This window comes from Canis aureus, chromosome 16 (assembly GCF_053574225.1).
Source record: "Canis aureus isolate CA01 chromosome 16, VMU_Caureus_v.1.0, whole genome shotgun sequence".
Classification (NCBI taxonomy): domain Eukaryota; kingdom Metazoa; phylum Chordata; class Mammalia; order Carnivora; family Canidae; genus Canis; species Canis aureus.
The window spans coordinates 48,614,763-48,631,364 of record NC_135626.1 but is presented as its reverse complement, the minus strand read 5'-3'; the positions used below and the strand labels follow the sequence as shown (position 1 = coordinate 48,631,364).

Genomic DNA, 16,602 nt, shown 5'->3' with positions numbered 1-16,602 from the left:
CTGAGGAGTTTGAGGAAGCAAGAGGTCAGGGACCCCCCCGCAACCCCGGGAGGGGTAGGAAAGGGCAGGGCCTCAGTCTGGAAGGAGGGGCTCGGACGTCCCCCCCGCCCCCATCAGCTCTTCTGGCTCCACGGGGCCTGCTGTCCTGGGGCAGAGGCCCACTGGCTAAGAAGGACGGAGGCTTGCTTCCGGGCCCTGCCGTGTGCCAGCCAGAAAGCCGCCCCAAGCTAGCGGGGCGGGGAGTGGTCCCACCCCGGGAGCATCTGAAAAGCCACCGGGGTCATTTCAATGGTCACAGTGGCCAACGGGCACCACTGACCTTCCTGGACCAGGGGTGCTGAATCCCCGGCAGCGAGAAGGACAGCATCTCACAGAGCAGGGTCCCCGCTCCATACGCCAACAGCACCCCAGTGAAGCAACACCCGTTTTTAACTTCTAGAGATCAAGTTCCTCATTTATGTAAAATAGAAATAATCATAATAATCCGTTCTTCACAGGGCAGTCCCAGGCATGGGAGGGGATCCGGTATCTCAGTGTTAGGTGAGGAGTCTGGGAGCATAGCTCACCCTCAGGAAGGTGGGGAGTAGTGCTGATAGTGAGCAGGGGGGATGATTTTGAAAGGTTGGCTTATGTTTTTCATCTAGTATTTTGCCTCTTTTCCTCTACTATTCAAGGCTCAGGGGAAGGGCGGGCCAGGGCATCTTGCAAGCCCTCCCGTCCTTGGAGCCTGAGAGAGCCCCAGGTGTGGTCTGAAAGAAATCTTTCTTACAGTAAGAAGGAGCCCCCCCACCCCAGGGAGGGAGGTCAGCATCCCATTGGGGGGCTCAGAACCCTGCAGGGATGCTGCTGGACCCCTCTCTGCACATATAGAGAACAGCAAGGAGCCAAGGGGCCTGTCAGGGTGGCCTCTGGTGCCCCACCCCCTGCACAGGTGTCATGTAACTTCATGACCCAGGAAAAAAGAGGGTATAGAAATCTTGTAAAGGACTGTTTACTAGTTTGGACAAACACAGCCCTTGAGAAGTCAAGTTGGGAAAACAAAATTATATACAAAAATTATATTTCAGGGGCACCTGGGTGGCTTAGTTGTTAAGCATCTGCCTTTGGCTCAGGTCATGATCCTGCTATCGAGTCCCACATCAAGCCTGCTGTGGAGATCCTGCTTCTCCCTCTGCCTATGTCTCTGCCTCTCTGAGTCTCTCGTGAATAAATAAAATCTTTTTTAAAAAATTGTATTTCACCCACCAGGATTGTGGACTTAGCTCACTACATCATGTTACTCATTGTCCCATGGACCCTGGACTTTCTGAGGTCAGAGGTCAGAGGTAGGGTCCTGGGGGGGAGGGGCGGACAATATCTGTGAGGAGACGGAGGGGCCACACCATGTGTCTCTCAGGCACCTCAGGGTCCCTGGGGGGTGCAGAGAAGTGAGGGGGGCTTCCAGAGATGAGAGGCTGGGGCCATTGGGTCACAAAACCATTTCCTGGGCAACAACACGGGTGAGGGGAGAGAGTGTAGTGCTGCCTCTTAGGGGACCGGGCCACGACCCCTGACCTGATCTGGCCTCTTGGATTCTAGCTAAGAGGCTGGAGTTGTAACCTTAAAAATAAAACTGCCAGTTATCTTACTGGCAAAAGATGGGATTATGCAGGAGGAGCAGAGAATTGCAGCGCCAAACAAGCAAGCTAGGCAAAACTACACCACAAAGGCAAGTCTCTGCTCCTTTATAGAGGAAAGGGGGATGTGGGAAGGCTGTTGTAAACAAAAAACCCATTGGAATAAAGTGGGAGCTGGATGTATGGTGGCTTCTCATCGGCTCAGTTGTGAGGGTCTCTCATTGGCTGGGCTGTTGCCAGGGCAGGAGAAAAGCCTTTCCCCTCCCAGCCAGATAGTAAAGCCACCCACACGGGCAAGGTCCATCTCCTCCCATTGGGTTGGGCAATTGCTGAGGAGTGGTGGTGCCTGAGAGCTCCCGTTGCTGAACCTCCTGACTCCAATTTAATGAAGTTTGCCTTTATTAATTTTCAAAGCCCAAGCCTCTGGAGGAGAGAGCCGGACTGGGCCAGAGAGGGAGCTGGGGCTCGCCTTGTCTTGCCCTCTATCCACCCTGAGGCTCCCCAAGTCTTCTCCATCTGGCTCCAATCCCCACCAGCCCTTCTTGCTTCTTGCAGCCTTCAGGCCCTGTCAGCATCCACACGCAGAGGTGTGGAAGGAAGAAGCCCGCCAGTGAGAGGGACCAGGGAGAGATTTATTATAAGAACTGTACAAAGGAGCCTGCCTGCCAGACTGGTTTGGGTCTGTTCCCACCCAGACAGAGTGGGAGTGGGAGTGGGTGTGGGTGTGCAGGGGAGGGGGCCACAGGCTGGGGAGGCTCTACAGGCTGTATGCAGTCCAGTGGTGAGTATCCAGTCCAACAGATGCTGAGGCTCTTGGGGCCACCCCAGTCTAGGGCCCCAGTTTGAGGGGAGGGCAGTGGACAGGGTGCTGGACAGGGAGGAGGCTGCCCTCTCTGGGACGCATCTTCTGATGGAAGACAGAACAGTTGCAGGAAGGTAGAAGGAGTGAGGCCTCCTTCCATAGAGGCCACAGGCAAGAGACAGGGGGCAGGGCTGGGGCAGTAGGTGTGATGAAGAGAATGGGAGCAAGGAGAATGGGTGGCCAGGAGGCCAGAGAGCAGGTCAGACAGAAAGGAAGGCTCTGGCCTGTGGGCACATGCACACATACACCCCCACACGCACCCACACCCACATTGTTTTGGAGGTTTTGCTGCTTCCTGAGTTTTAATCAAACTATTCACAAGAAACAAGAAGAAAGAGAAGAGGAACTAAAGTCCACAGCGACTCAACGTCAAACCTTACTACGCATGTTCACACTCATCCACACACAGCACAGACACACACATAGGAGGCACACACACACACACACACACCAGTCAGACTCTACAGGGGCACACTGACACAACACACACACGCAGAGGCAGGACACAGTGCTTTGTGTACTGGAACACACACACAGAGGCATGAGGCAGACATAAGGCACCCACACACATGAATAAATCCAGCGATGCCTGAGCAGTTGTCTCACTCCCTCCTCTGAGCTTGGCCTCCGTGTGTTCTCTGGGAACCAGAAGAGGCCTGGCACTGCCATGCCCGGACCGGTGATGCCAACAAAAATGCTTCCCAGCTTTCCAGTTGGGAAAGTTGGAAGTTGGAAGGTTGGGCCTGAACCAGGTAGCTGTGCATGTCCCAGTGTCGAAATCTCTAACATGGGCTCAATAACACTCTTAGGATCACTTTGAGGAGGGGGAGAAAAGGATGAAGAGGGAGGAAGAGAAGGGTGTGGTGGGGGGTAACAGGGGTCTCAAGGCTCAGTGAGGCTACAGAGAGCCCCCGATGGTGCTAATGGAGGAGTGAGGAAGGGAGGGAGGGAACAGAAATCTACTTCCTGAGCTCCAGGGTCCCTGCCCCCACCCCAGGTCTGGGTGCTCAGGCCAAGGAAGCCCCCAGTGCAGTGACACAGCTGGCGTGACCCCACCTATCCCAACCTGCCATGCTTCCTAGAGAAAGAGGATTCTCAAGTGGAATCCTTCCCCCTGCTCTTCCCCCAGGGGCCAGCCAGGGGAGTCAGGGGCTGCACAATGGACAAAGCAGGAAATGGGTTCGGGGTCACAACCCCAACTGGATGCATCAGGATCCAGTGACCAGTCACGCTTGGGGAGCCACTTCAGGACCAGTGATGTTTCTCTTCTCCAGGGAATTTGTGAGCTGGCAGGATGAAGCTGGATCCCAGTCAGGGGAGGGCTGGTAGGCCCTGAGGTCAGGTGTCCGCTCTCACTGAGGTTAAGACATCTTTATCTGGGAGGGGCCTGGGGGGGCCTGAGCCACTTCCTGGGGAGAGGCCTAGAGCCCTTAAGACTCTGGTGGCAGGAGGGCACTAATCCCTCCATTGTAGGCTGGCTCCTCACTCACAAGGGGGGCAGAGATTTCTGATGTTCTGACCTCCCCGAAGAGGAGAGGCAGCAGGGCCCACAAGGAGGTGAGAGCAGCTTGAAATGAGAAACCATGGAAGCGGTGGGTGATGGGGACCTCTGGCCCAATGTGGAGCCTCCGAGTGCAATTCCCATTTTCCATGGCCTGGCTGTCAGCCCCAGCATGGCCAGATCCTGTCCGCGACAGGGAGCCGATCAGTTGCAGACTCAAAGCCCTGCTCCCTCAGCAGGCAGGCACCATGAGGGAGATTGGGGACTGTGCCAGGCTCAGCTGGCCACCTCACTGCTGCTACTAGACAAGAGACTCTTTGACCCCCGGGCGCACTGTCTGCCCTGGGGGTGGGGAGGGAGGGAGGACAGCCTCTGAGGGGCTGATGGGCGTGAGCCCTATGGCAGGTCCCGAGTCTCCTGTTGAGCCCCTTTCCTCACCCGTGCTCTGCACACTGCTGTTCCCATTCTCGTGGCCATACATCTTGCTCATGGTGTTGGCTATCAGGCCCTCCTTCTCTGGGCCCCCATCCCCACTGCCGTCCTGGCTGTGGCGGTACATGTAGGATGCCTGCTTCACGGTCCTCTGGAGCAGGTGCCGGCGGTAGGCCCTCTGGATCTTGATGGCACACACCTCCTCGTGCTTCCTCTTGAGGGTGGTGGTGATGGGCTCATAGGAGACCTTGGATGGGTTGGCAGCCATGAACTTCTCCTCCATGGTCTCCTTGAGAGCATCCATTTCCCCAGAGTCACCCAGGACCTCTTTGGTGAGGGCAAAGAGGATGTCCAGGCAGTGGATTTTGTCTCCTGGGACCATGGGCAGGTCCAGCGTGATGAGCTTGATCTTGTTGGGCTTGGCAATCCTCAGCGGCTCCTGCAGAGTGTCCACAAAGTCTGAGAGGCGGCTGTAGGCAATGAACTGCGTGGCGTCAGGGTCAAACTTCTCCCACGTCTCATAGAACATCTCGAAGTCATCCTCACCAAGGGGCTCACTGCTCTCCTCGGTGGCCACGTTGAAGTTCTCGAGGATGATAGCAATGTACATGTTGACCACGATGAGGAAGGAGATGATGATGTAACTGCAGAAGAAGCAGATGCCGATGGAGGGGTTGCCACAGTCACCCTTGATACTGGTGCCTGGGTTCTCGAGTGTAGGGTCACAGTCAGGGGGCCCGCTGTTGAGGATTGGGTTGAGGAGCCCGTCCCAGCCAGCTGACGTGGTGATCTCGAAGAGGCAGATGATGCTATTGCCAAAGGTTTCAAAGTTGAACATGTCATCGATGCCCGATTCTTTCTTGACATAGGCAAAGTTGGACATGCCAAAGATGGAGTAGATAAACATGACCAAGAAGAGCAGGAGGCCAATGTTGAAGAGGGCAGGCAGGGACATCATGAGGGCAAAGAGCAGAGTCCGGATGCCCTTGGCCCCTCGGATCAGCCGCAGAACACGCCCGATCCGAGCCAGGCGGATCACTCGGAACAGTGTGGGTGACACGAAGTATTTCTGGATCAAATCGGAGAGCGCGAGGCCTGCAGGGAACAAGTGGTGAGGAGCACTGTCCTTGGGGTGGGAGGTTAGATCAGGGAGTGGGGGCAAGGGAGACTCAAGGGGACCTGGCTTGGTGTGCTCTTCCTTGGAAAGGAAGCAACAGAAGCACAGTCTAAATGACCTGGCCCGTGAGGCTGGGCTCTCCTAGGGTCCTGGGGCTAGGGTTACACTGTAGCTGGAAGGAGGTGAGATACACCCAAGTTGATAGAGAGAGGGTAAGGCTGACTCCTAAGGCTGTTTGCAGATGCCACAGATGAGACAGAGAGGGAAGACAGCTCTGTGTGTGACTCTGAGCATGACATTTAACTTGTTTATAATTCAGTTTCCTCCTCTGTAAGGCAGAGGTGGTAACAGTCCCTGCCTCCTGGGATGGCACAGTGTCAGGCAAATAGTAAATGATCAATAAGTGGTAGTTAGTTGCTATCATAATTACACATGTGTCTATGCACTTCTGTGTGTATGGATGATACTAGAACCATCTTATGTCTTCCACTAGGCACATGGACCTGAGTGTGCATCTACTGGTAGGTAAATGTTTCTAGAAGCATATTCACGTGTATGCAGGTGACAGATTGCCTATGAGCCCATCCTATGTATCTTTGTGCCTTAAGTGTGAATGCCAGGTGCATATTGCACATGCGTATGTGTAAATGTATGTGTGAGCTTTCCAGGTGTGAGAGCAGGTGTGTGTACATAAGGATGGGAGCAACGGGCCTTCCAGAATGACTCAGCCCAGCCTGGCCCTGCTCACCCACAATGGACAGGATGACAACCACAAAGTCGAAGATGTTCCAGCCGACGGTGAAGTAGTACTGGCGCAGGGCAAGCATCTTGAGCACACACTCCCCAGTGAAGATGATGATGAAGATCATGTTGATATTGTACAGGATGTCCACTTTGAGTTGGCTCTGGTCGTCTGTTTCCACCATCATGGTGACCATGTTGAGGCAGATAAGGATCATGATCGTGATGTCAAACACCTGCTTAGTCACGCAGTCGTACACCATGCCCTGGATCTTGTTCTGCAGCATGGTTAGGAGTGCAGGGGTGCAGGTGGGTAGATGTGGGGGGCAGTGGTCAGGACCCACACAGGATGTGGACAGGCAGGAGACACAAGATGACACAACAGCATGACACAGAGAGAGAGAGAGACAGACAGAGACAGAGACAGAGAAAGAGAGAGTGGGGTGTGTGTGTCAGGGCTTGTGGCCATGAGAGAGGAGGGGATAGAGGGGGTAGAGTTGGCCATGGCAAGGAGGGGATACCCATCAGAACAGGCCATTCTTTGGGGTCCATGGGTATCTTCCTTACTCTAGGACCCTTCCTCTCATCAAGGCCCCCAGCAACCTCTCATTCTTCTTCCACAGTCATCACTCACTGGGGAAGGTGTCTGGACATCCTCTTCCTCCTACTTCTAGGGGCCCTTGCCCCAGAGGTCATCAGTTGAAGGAGTGGGTAGACACTGGGAGGCTGTGCAGGGCCGGGTGAGGGGCAAACCAGTGACTGGGGTCGATCAGGCAGCTGCTGCTCCCACACATGGTGCCTCTGAGCAATTATAAAGAGGCACATTCCCCTGGCAGGGAACCCAGCTTCCTTGCAGGTGGACTCAGCCTCACGCCAGGGATATGGGCTGGTGGGCAGAACTTAGCTTGCATTTTACCCCCATGGGCCCCCTTGGGCAGGAGGTTCATACAGGTTGGAGGAGGAGGGGCTCAGAGGGCTGGTACCTGGGGCCGGGGAATTGGCTTCTGAGGCTTCTTGGAGCCAAGCTTCTTCATGGCATTATAGTATTTCTTCTGTTCCTCCGTCATGAAGATGTCTTTCCCTCCAAAGTATAGTGGGATGGTGCCTATAAGTTTGGAGGCCTCTCTTCTCTGCCTCTGGGACCCCCTACCTCAGGCACCACCCTTAAGGCAGCCCCCCTACCAGCAGGGGGACCTGGAGGGCCCAGAGATAGGGGCTGAGGGAGGGAGGGAGGGGAAGGGGGACTCTGTCCAGACAAGGAACAGAGGGGAGGTGGAGGGAAGGGGACAAGCACTGGCTCGTAGCCTGTTTGGGGCCGGATGCTTTTCAGCAATATCTTGCTGCCTCCTCTGAATGATGACCCAGCCAGGTAGGTAGCACCAACCTCATTTCTTAATAAGGTAACCAGAGTTCACAGAGGCCAAGTGACTGTTCAAAGTCACCAGGGAGAACCTGAACCCAGGCCGGCTGCCCCAGTCCCGCTGCCAGTGGCAGCACAGTGGGTGCTGAGGTGGCAGGTGGGAATATATGAAGGGACCAGTGAGTGCAGGGAGGGTGGGTGGATACTCATCTTCTTCTTCTGCTGGTTGAAGTTGTCGATGATGACGCCGATAAAGAGGTTGAGGGTGAAGAAGGACCCGAAGATGATGAAGATGACAAAATAGAGGTACATGTAGATGTTCACCTCATACTGTGGCTGTTCTTCCTTCTGCAGAGGACACAGGGCAGGATGGGATGGGGCTCCAAGATGGGATGGGGATGGGATGTGATGGGATGCGATGGGATGGGATGGGATGGGGATGGGGATGGGGATGGGGATGGGACAGGATGGAACAAGATAGAATGAGGATGGGATGGGATGGGGCTGGGATGGGATGAGATAGGAGGGGAAGGGATGGGACAGGATGGGATGGGATGGGAGAGGATGGGATGGGATAGGATGGGGATGGAACAGGATGGGATGGGACAGGATAGGGAGGTTGGGGGGAGTATGTTGGCTGCTCCCGGCTCCCCATCTCACTGTGGGCAGGAGGAGTCTGGGACCCAGAGGTGGATCCTTCCACCCCCAGGTTGCTGATTTTGGGGGCTCCTGAGGAGGTGGAATGGGGGTGGGGTTGGGCAGAACTGTCATTGTGCCTCTGATCTGCGTCCTCTCCCCTGGCTCACTTGCCAGCCACATCTCAGTGAGCCCCACTCACCTCCCGGGAGTCCACGGCTGCATACATGATGTCCATCCAGCCCTTGAAGGTGGCCTGGGGAGTGTGGTTGGGTGTGAGGAGAGGGGCTGCTTCTCATTTCCACCATCCGTGAGTCTCCCTCCTCACCCCAGCCTGATCCTCCCCAGAGCACGACATAGAGACCACGGAGGTCTAGATACTACCTCTCGTGTCCCACAGCACTGGAAGCAGGGTGAGTGGCCTCCTAACAAGGAGTAGCAGTGGGCTCAGGTACATTGAGAATCTGGGAGCACCTCCATCCCAGTTTTGTGCAAGGGCAGCAGGCTACACTCACCACCTGCAGGAGGGAGAGGTAGCCTAGACCCACGTTGTCATAGTTGACCTTGACGTTGAGCCAGCGGACCTGGCCCGTGTGCATCAGGCTTTCACACTCGGACTTGTTGTTGACCTCAGAGATGTCGAACCTCTCAGAGGTGGTAGTGTTGATGCAGTAGTAGAACTTGCCAGCAAACAGGTTGACACCCATGATGCTGAAGATGAGCCAGAAGATGAGGCAGACAAGCAGCACATTCATGATGGAGGGGATGGCTCCCAAAAGGGCATTCACCACCACCTGCGGGGGCCGGGGGAGGGGTCACTGTCAGATCTTTACCAAGGCTCCTTTGGGACTGGGCTCCCTACCTACACTTACAAGGGGACCCATCGGGGCTGGGCACTGTTATTCAGGGAAGGCTTTCCGGAGGACGGTCAATCTGAGCTAGGCCTGGGGGAGAAGTCTGCTGGGCTCTAGTCTGGGGGGTGGGGTGGGGAAGTGAGGAGTAGGGTTAGGAGTGCTGCTGGCCTAGTGGTTGAAGAGGGCTCTCTGCTTGGCTGGAGCCATCAGCCCAGAGTCGGGGCACTAGGCTTCTCTGGAAGCAGCCTGGCCACGGGTCACTAGGCAGGAGACAAACACTCCTTCCTCGGCCCCCATAGGAAACTCAGCCCCCGTGACCCAGCCCCCTGCTCGTCTGCTCACAGCATTAGAGACGCGGACACAGAAATGAAGCCACGGGGGTCTTTAAAGCAGCAGGTCCCTGAGGCTGGAGCCCTGGGCCCTACTCCCCAGCCCTGGCCACATAAGCCAACTTCACTACGTCAGGCTGGACTAAATCTGAGAATTGTCTTTTTTCTTTTTTTTTTTTTTAAGATTTTATTTATTTATTCATGAGAGACACACACAGAGAGGCAGAGACATAGGCAGAGAAGCAGGCTCCCTGTGGGGAGCCCAATATGGGACTCAATCCCAGGACCCCGGGATCATGACCTGAGCCAAAGGCACTCAACCACTGAGCCACCCAGGTGCTCGAGATTTGTCTTTTTTCTTTTCTTTTTTTTTTTTTTTTTTTGAGATTTGTCTTTTTTCAAGGAGAAGCTGTTTCATGACCTCCAGACAGAGTGGGTGGCACAAACCTGGTGATGCCTCGGGTAGCTCTATTCTTGGCTGGGACACCAACCAGCTGCGTGGCCATGGGGGCAGGTCATTTCCCCTCAGTGAGGAGGGGTCCCTGGTTCTGATGGTGGGAGGGCCTAGCACGAACAGGAGGGAGCCACTTGGGCTGAGTGCACTGCTGGCCTGCAACCAGCTGCTCACAGAAGTTTATCCCTCTGTGTGGGTCTTGTTCCCAAAAGACTTCTCTTGCCTGGGGAAAATCCCATTTGTCTTGGCCAAACTCTATATTTACTGTCACTGTTCTTTAGGGCCTGAGGGAAGGGTGGGCAGGCTCAGAGCCTGGGAGCAGGCACCTGCCAGCTCATCCAGTTCTCAGAGTCCTGGTGGGCCCCAGTCTGAGCCTGGGAGGGACACCTATTCACCCACAGACCTGCTTTCCTTCTTCCTCCCTCCCTGCTACAGTACCCTCGTGGCCCCTCCTGGGAGCTGATGCAACCTCTGCTGCCCCCCAGCGGTGGCAGAGATGAGCTAAGGAGGGGCTGAGGCCAGGGTGGGCACTTGGGTGGGGTGGGAGGATATGGGGTGAGGGGCTCAAATCTGGACTTTAGCAGGACCCAGAGACCGAGGCCTCTCCTCCCCCAGTGGTGGCTGGAGTACAGACCTGTGCACCTTCCACCTTGCCCTGTTGTGGCTTCTCCCCCCAACTCCCTGGCCCTATTCAGAGCCTCTCTCGGCACCCACCCTCATGCCCTCAAATCGGGACAGAGCCCTCAGGGGACGCAGGGCCCGCAGCGTCCGCAGGGATTTGATGGGTCCTAGCTCCGAGTAGCCCAGCCAGTTGGCCACCAGACTGATGATGGAGACCTGCAGAGGGAGAGTGGGGTGGTCAGGGTGTGTGGGGCCTCAGGGCCAGGGCTTCCTAAGGTCCTGGGCCACAGGGACACCTCTGGGTCTGGCCTTGGGGCTGGGCGCTGGGGGAAGACTCACGTCCACAATGAGGAAGTCAAGCCAGCACCAGGCATTGGTGAAGTACACCTTGAAGCCATAGGCTACCCACTTGAGCAGCATCTCCACGATGAAGATGTAAGTGAAAACCTTGTCCGCGTACTCCAGGATGCTGCGGATGACTCGCCGCTGCTCAATATAGATATCCTCGAAGGCCTGGGGACACCAGCACGGCCAGGGGTGGCCAGGGCCCCAGATCCTGGGGCAGTGGCCACATCCCCCACCCCACCTAGGTGGCTGCTTCCTGGGGTCAGGCTATTGGCTTCTCCCAGAATCCCCGGGGCCCACCATGGGGGCGAGCCAGTGAGTTGGCCCACAGGGAGAACCCCCTCAGCAGCTCTTCCTCTAGGGGTGACAGTCATCTGCTTGGGGGCCTTCACAGTGACACATCTTCAACCCTGACTCAACATGCCCAGGGCCTTCCCACCTCTGTTCTCGCTGGCACCTATTGCTGGGGGTACCCACAGAGGTGGACCCCACCTGTCGCTTTAAGAAAATTAACACTTTCTACATCGCATCCTGCAACCACAAATGAGTCCCTTTAGGATTCTCTGGGATCAAGACTGTCCAGGCCTCGCCTGTCTAGTGGTGTGCAAAGGAGGGAGCCCCAGGAGGGCCTCCTTTGGGCCTGGCACCCGCCCCTCCCCAGCCTATCTCTCAGGGCAGTGCCTACCAAGGCTCCACTGCTAAGCAGGATCATGAAGACGATGAAGGTCTCGAACCAGTTGTGCTCGACAATCTTGAAGCAGGCCCTGCGGAGGGTCCACCACATCTTCCCACGGCCCTGGGAGATGTCCACGTAGAGGAAAGGGCAGCGTTGCACGCAGGCTGGGGGAGGCAAGGGGCAAGCACACCACATCACAGGACTGGGGGCTGCCTCCGGACATGGACACGCAGCCTGCCTGTTCCCACCACCTTCCCGGCTCAGCTGGTCCCATCCTCCCCACCTCCCCCAGGCACCCTTCCCGCGCCCTGGCCCTGTGGGCGGCAGTGTGTCTGAAGGGCTGGCTTGGTCTTTCTCTGCAGAGGGAGCCGAGGAGGGTCATTGTCTTAGAACAGCCCTTCCCAAGCACTTGCTATGTGCCAGGTCACACCCAGGGCCCCGTGGGATTCTGCACAACAGTCCTCCCAGGACGGTGCTATACCCACGGCCAAGCTCGAGGCTCAGCATGTCAGGGGCTGGGAGGCATCCCGAGCTCTGATGCCCCTTCCCGGGGCTGTGTTCCCCCCCAGGGTGTGTCAGCACCCAGGACCCAGGAGCATCTGGTGGGGGAGGGGGAGGGAGGCTCTGCATGCTTTTGGTGATGCACATCCTCAGATGTCCTTGAGGAGGCAGTTGTCTGGCGCTGGGCCAGGGCTGTTGCCCCCCACAGGGCTTGGCATGGTCTGTGCCTTCCAGGGGCTGCTGGGCTGGGGGAGGCACCAGGCAAGGTGGGGGTGCACGCACGCAGGCTTGCCCTCACCCTCCGTGAAGCACTCCTCAGGCTGCTCCCCTTCGGGGTTCTCTTCAGCCTGCTCCTCGGGGTCTTCCTCAGGGGGCTTATAGTCCGCGGTGCTGCAGACGGAGGAGTTCCCATCGAGGGGCTGCGGTGGCTTCTGCAGGGACCACAGGGTCACGTGACCCTTGGGTCCTCCCACCAGGTAAACGGAGGAGGTCAGGATGGGAGGCCAGCAGGGAGAGACCAGAAGGGAGAGACCAGAAGGGAGAGGAGAAAGAGGCGGTGGAGCTGACCTACTCAGTCATTCATTCACTGAATCCTGGCTCATGGAGCCAGCACTGTGGCCTTTGCAGAAGAGCCACAGTGCCCAAGGCAGCTGTGGTCCTGCCCCGCGGCACTTAGACTTGGAGCGGGGCAGGGCCGAGGCCTGGGAAGAGATCATGAGGACACAAGGAGGCAGGTGAGGGCATCAGGTAAGGGAGGAGGCTGGAGACAAGGGGGTGGTGGTGTGGAGTGGCTGATCTGGGCTGGGGGGTCCTGGGAAGAATGGGGTGGGGACAGCAGTGGAGCAGCGGAGTAAGAGGCCTGAGTGGACTTTTGAGGGAGCACAAGGGGTCAGAACGGAGCCGGGGCTGCCCTGACCCACAGGTGATGGCATGCAGTGTCCTTGAGCTCTGAGCCTTCCCATTCCCAGGGTCCACGGGGCTGAGGAATCCAGAAAGAATGGAAAACTTTCCCCAGCAGAAGCTCCAGCCTGGGGCCAAAGGAACCTGATGGGAGTGGGGCAGGGTGGGGGAGGCTGTTGTTCTGGCCCGGCCAGGCCTCCTGCACCTCTTGCTGGTGCTGTCTGGGGCCAGTGTTCCTGGACCTAGCTTCCCTCCTCCAGGGGACCCCTTCGTGGCTGGAGTGGAGGACCCTGAAGGGAAAGATGGAGAGGGCGGCTTGGGAGGGGGTAACTCTGGATCCAAAAGGGTAACCAGAAAGTCACACAGGTTTCCTTGTGCCCAGTTGAAAGAAAGGGAAACTGAGGCAAGCATTATTAGGTCAGCCAAGGCACCCACTATGCCACTTGCCCTGCCTGTGTGTCCCAACTCCCACAGTCACCCTTGGAGTCCTGTTTGCCCCCTTGAGAGCCCCAGAGTCCTGGCCCTGGGTGCTGTCCAGTCCTCCCCCACACCCGCTCATCATACCGAGGTTGGTGCCACATTTCCCTGGGTATTTATAGCTTGGCAGGCACTCAGCCCCCTGTAAGTCAGCATGACACATATCTGGGGGGAATAAGGAGTCAAGAGCTTTCAGGGCAAAGTTCTTTCGGACTCCAGTGCCCAGCCAGGCCCAGGGCTGATGAGGTGCAGGGGGACGGGGTGGGGGGGCGGCTGTGCTGGTCCCTCCCTTGCCAGAGCTGGAGGATGGGCTTTGGGGCTTACAGTCAGTTCCCCTGGGGAGCTCCTGGGGTGACTACCAGCCCCTCTGTCACTCTTGCAGGGAAGGGGCAGGAGGAGGGGGGCATCTTCTGGGTGAGTAGGTCATGGCTACTACTGAGACTGCCCAGCTCTCTGCTCTCCTTGTACCCAATCCAATTGGCCCCCCAGCCCTCTCCACCCCTTGGGATCCTCAGCCCAGACCCAGCACTTTGGCCTGCACTGGGAGGTGTGGACCAGCCCAGTGGGATAATGGGAGGGACTTCAAGCCCAGAGGGGGATTGGAGAGGACTCTTGGGTCCCAACCCTGGAGCTAAGGTACCACAGGTAGGAACAACCTGTCCAAGAGCACCACCTGCTGGTGTCCACGTTGGAGGTGCAGAGCCAAAGTGAGGGGACACTAGGGAAGGACAGGCTGGGTCCATGGGAATAATGGACAGTCACATGCACAGCACTGCAGGTGCTTATGCACAGCCTCTCACATAATGTTCCTTGCTATGCCCTGAGGTAGGTGCCATTGCCCCATTTTACAGATGGAGACACTGAGGCTCAGGATTTGTGACTTGTCTAGGGTCATGCAAAGATTTGAAGCCAGGTCTATCTGACCCCCCTCCCCAGCCCCCTCAAGCTCACCTTGCCATCCTCGGGCTCTGAGAAAGTGTCAGTCTCCTCCTCTGTGGGTATCTCCAGGTCGGACTCCTCGGAGGCAATGGGCACGTGAATGGTCAGGTAGGGGTTGTTGATAAAGTTGAGGTGGTCCAGCTCGATGCTAGGGGGAGAGCCATCAACCAGGCCCACGTGGTTCAGGATGTCATTATCCTTCTTCAGGTCCTTGTCGTCCTCCTCAGGCGGTGGCTCCTTCTTCTCGTCCCCTGGGGTACTCTCCCCGGCCTCCCCGGCCTCCCGGGCCTCCTTGGCCTCCCCGGGCCCCCCGAGGGTGAGCATGATTTCCTTGGGGCTCAGGATCTTGCCATGCAGCAGTCCCAGGAGAAAGGCTTTGGCAAAGCCAATGCCCCACTTGATGCGCCCGATGGCGATCTGCAGGTTGTTCATCTCGCCGTCCTCGTCCGAGGCGGCCAGGCTGTCGGCGCTGAAGGAGCTCAACAGCAGTGCCAGGAAGAGGTTCAGGACCTGGGCAGCAGGGGTCGGGAGGAAACTCAGCCCAGCCTCGGGACACCCCCCCACCCCCACCCAGGGTGCCACCTTCTGCCAGCACAAGGGGCCTCAGGCCTCTAAGCAGACCTGCTGCATGTGCGGCACGGAAGAGGAAATCACTTAATGGGATCCTCACAACTGCCTGGGGAGGCGAGGAATGTTACCATCACCCCTGCTTTGCAGAAAAGGAAACTGAGGCTTAGGCGCACGATAGGACTCTGCAAGACCTTAGGGCTGCCCACTGGGAGACAGGGATTCCTTCCAGGACTCTGTCCCCCACCTCCACTGCTGGGGAAGGCAGAACAAAGAACAGGGCTCACGTCTCTGAGTTTCCAGAACTTACTGGGACCTTGAATCTGCTGAGCCTTCTTTTCCTGTCCATTAATGGAGCCTGTGCTCCCCGGTGCTCAGATGCATGTGCCCTATTGCTCTGGGAAGGGCATTTGGCCTCCTGCTGTTCACCACTTTTCTCTCCTTGGGATTCCCTGCTCCACTTCATTTTCTTCCCATTTTCCTACTGAAAGCCTCAAGAGGCTACTGGTCCACCCCTCTAGTCTCCAGCTTTATTTTCCAGGGACAGACATTTACTGAGCCTCTCCCGCTGTGGTGTAAGGGAGCTCCAACCTAGTAGAGACATTTGATCAAACAGATACAATGCAGTGGGTTTGCATGGCAATGGAGACTGGGGTGCACAGGCTTTGGAACCATGCTGCTCGGCCTTGAAGCCCAGTTTACTAGCAACGTGTCCTGAGGCAAATCCTATCACTGCTCTGTGCCTCAGTTTCCTTGTGTGTATAATGGGGAGGATTCCAGTACCCACCTCCTCGTATTGTTGTGAGGATTAAAAAATCAATATGAGCAGAGCACACGGTAGGCACTCAAAACATGTTGGCTGTTATGTGTGCAATGACAGAAGGTACAAGGTACAGGGAAAAGTATGATTAACTCTGAGGCCAGCTTGGCATTTTATTAATAAGGAAACTGAGTCTCAGAGAGGTGGAATGATGTCCTCTATGACATACAGAATGATCAGGACTAGAATCCAGGTTTCCAGTCATGGTACAACTTTAGAGGACATCATTCATTTAGACTACAGTGTGAATGGCAGCCCCAGAGGTTGTGCAATGTGATGGCTCTACCTTCCACAGTCTATCCCCCCCTCCCCCAGGGAATGAGGAGGAAGGTGAAGCAGAGCTAGAGCAGTGGGGGGCGCAGTCCTGGCTCCTGTCAGCCAGAGGCAGGGCCGGGTCTTACTCTAGGGGCCTTGGGACAGGGCTAGGTGTATGAGTGGACATGAAGGAGTAGGGGCGCCTGTGGAATGTCCACCCTGGACCAACTTCTCCATGTGCCTCTCACTGCCTGGCTTTCACCAGGGTCCTCCAAGGTCTTTTTATCATTGCCTTAACTATCATGTTAGCACAGTGTCTTCAAAGTGAGTGTATATATATATGTATATATATATATATATACACACACACACACACACACACGGGGAGAAGGTGCTGGGCCAATTCCTCCCCATCTCTATACCCCCCAGCTACTTTTCCACCTTTGCCCCCAACCAAAGCTATCGGTCTTTCTTTCCCTTTGTCGGGGGGAGGCATCCAGTTGCCAGAAACACATCTGAGATGGGAATTAGCTGCTCTCTGGGTCAGCCGGGTTTGCACACGGCTCCTGCCTGGGACAGAAATAGCTGCCCCAGGCAAG

General features: G+C 56.6%; 1 protein-coding gene across 8 annotated transcripts in view; it reads right to left on the bottom strand.

Moving 5' to 3' along the window:
* Positions 1-2,227: 2,227 nt before the first annotated feature.
* SCN4A (sodium voltage-gated channel alpha subunit 4) overlaps positions 2,228-16,602 on the bottom strand; it is a 44,163-nt gene continuing 29,788 nt past the window's right edge. For all 8 annotated transcript variants that reach the window (XM_077853808.1, XM_077853810.1, XM_077853809.1 and 5 more), the window contains 11 exons: positions 14,374-14,871; positions 12,344-12,476; positions 11,554-11,708; positions 10,863-11,036; positions 10,617-10,739; positions 8,781-9,059; positions 8,468-8,521; positions 7,840-7,977; positions 7,253-7,357; positions 6,277-6,547; positions 2,228-5,506 (listed from right to left, as the gene is read on the bottom strand). In XM_077853808.1, the coding sequence (XP_077709934.1) occupies positions 4,281-5,506; positions 6,277-6,547; positions 7,253-7,357; positions 7,840-7,977; positions 8,468-8,521; positions 8,781-9,059; positions 10,617-10,739; positions 10,863-11,036; positions 11,554-11,708; positions 12,344-12,476; positions 14,374-14,871 (3,156 nt within the window). In that variant the 3' untranslated portion in view covers positions 2,228-4,280. The remainder of the gene's footprint in view (positions 5,507-6,276; positions 6,548-7,252; positions 7,358-7,839; positions 7,978-8,467; positions 8,522-8,780; positions 9,060-10,616; positions 10,740-10,862; positions 11,037-11,553; positions 11,709-12,343; positions 12,477-14,373; positions 14,872-16,602) is intronic.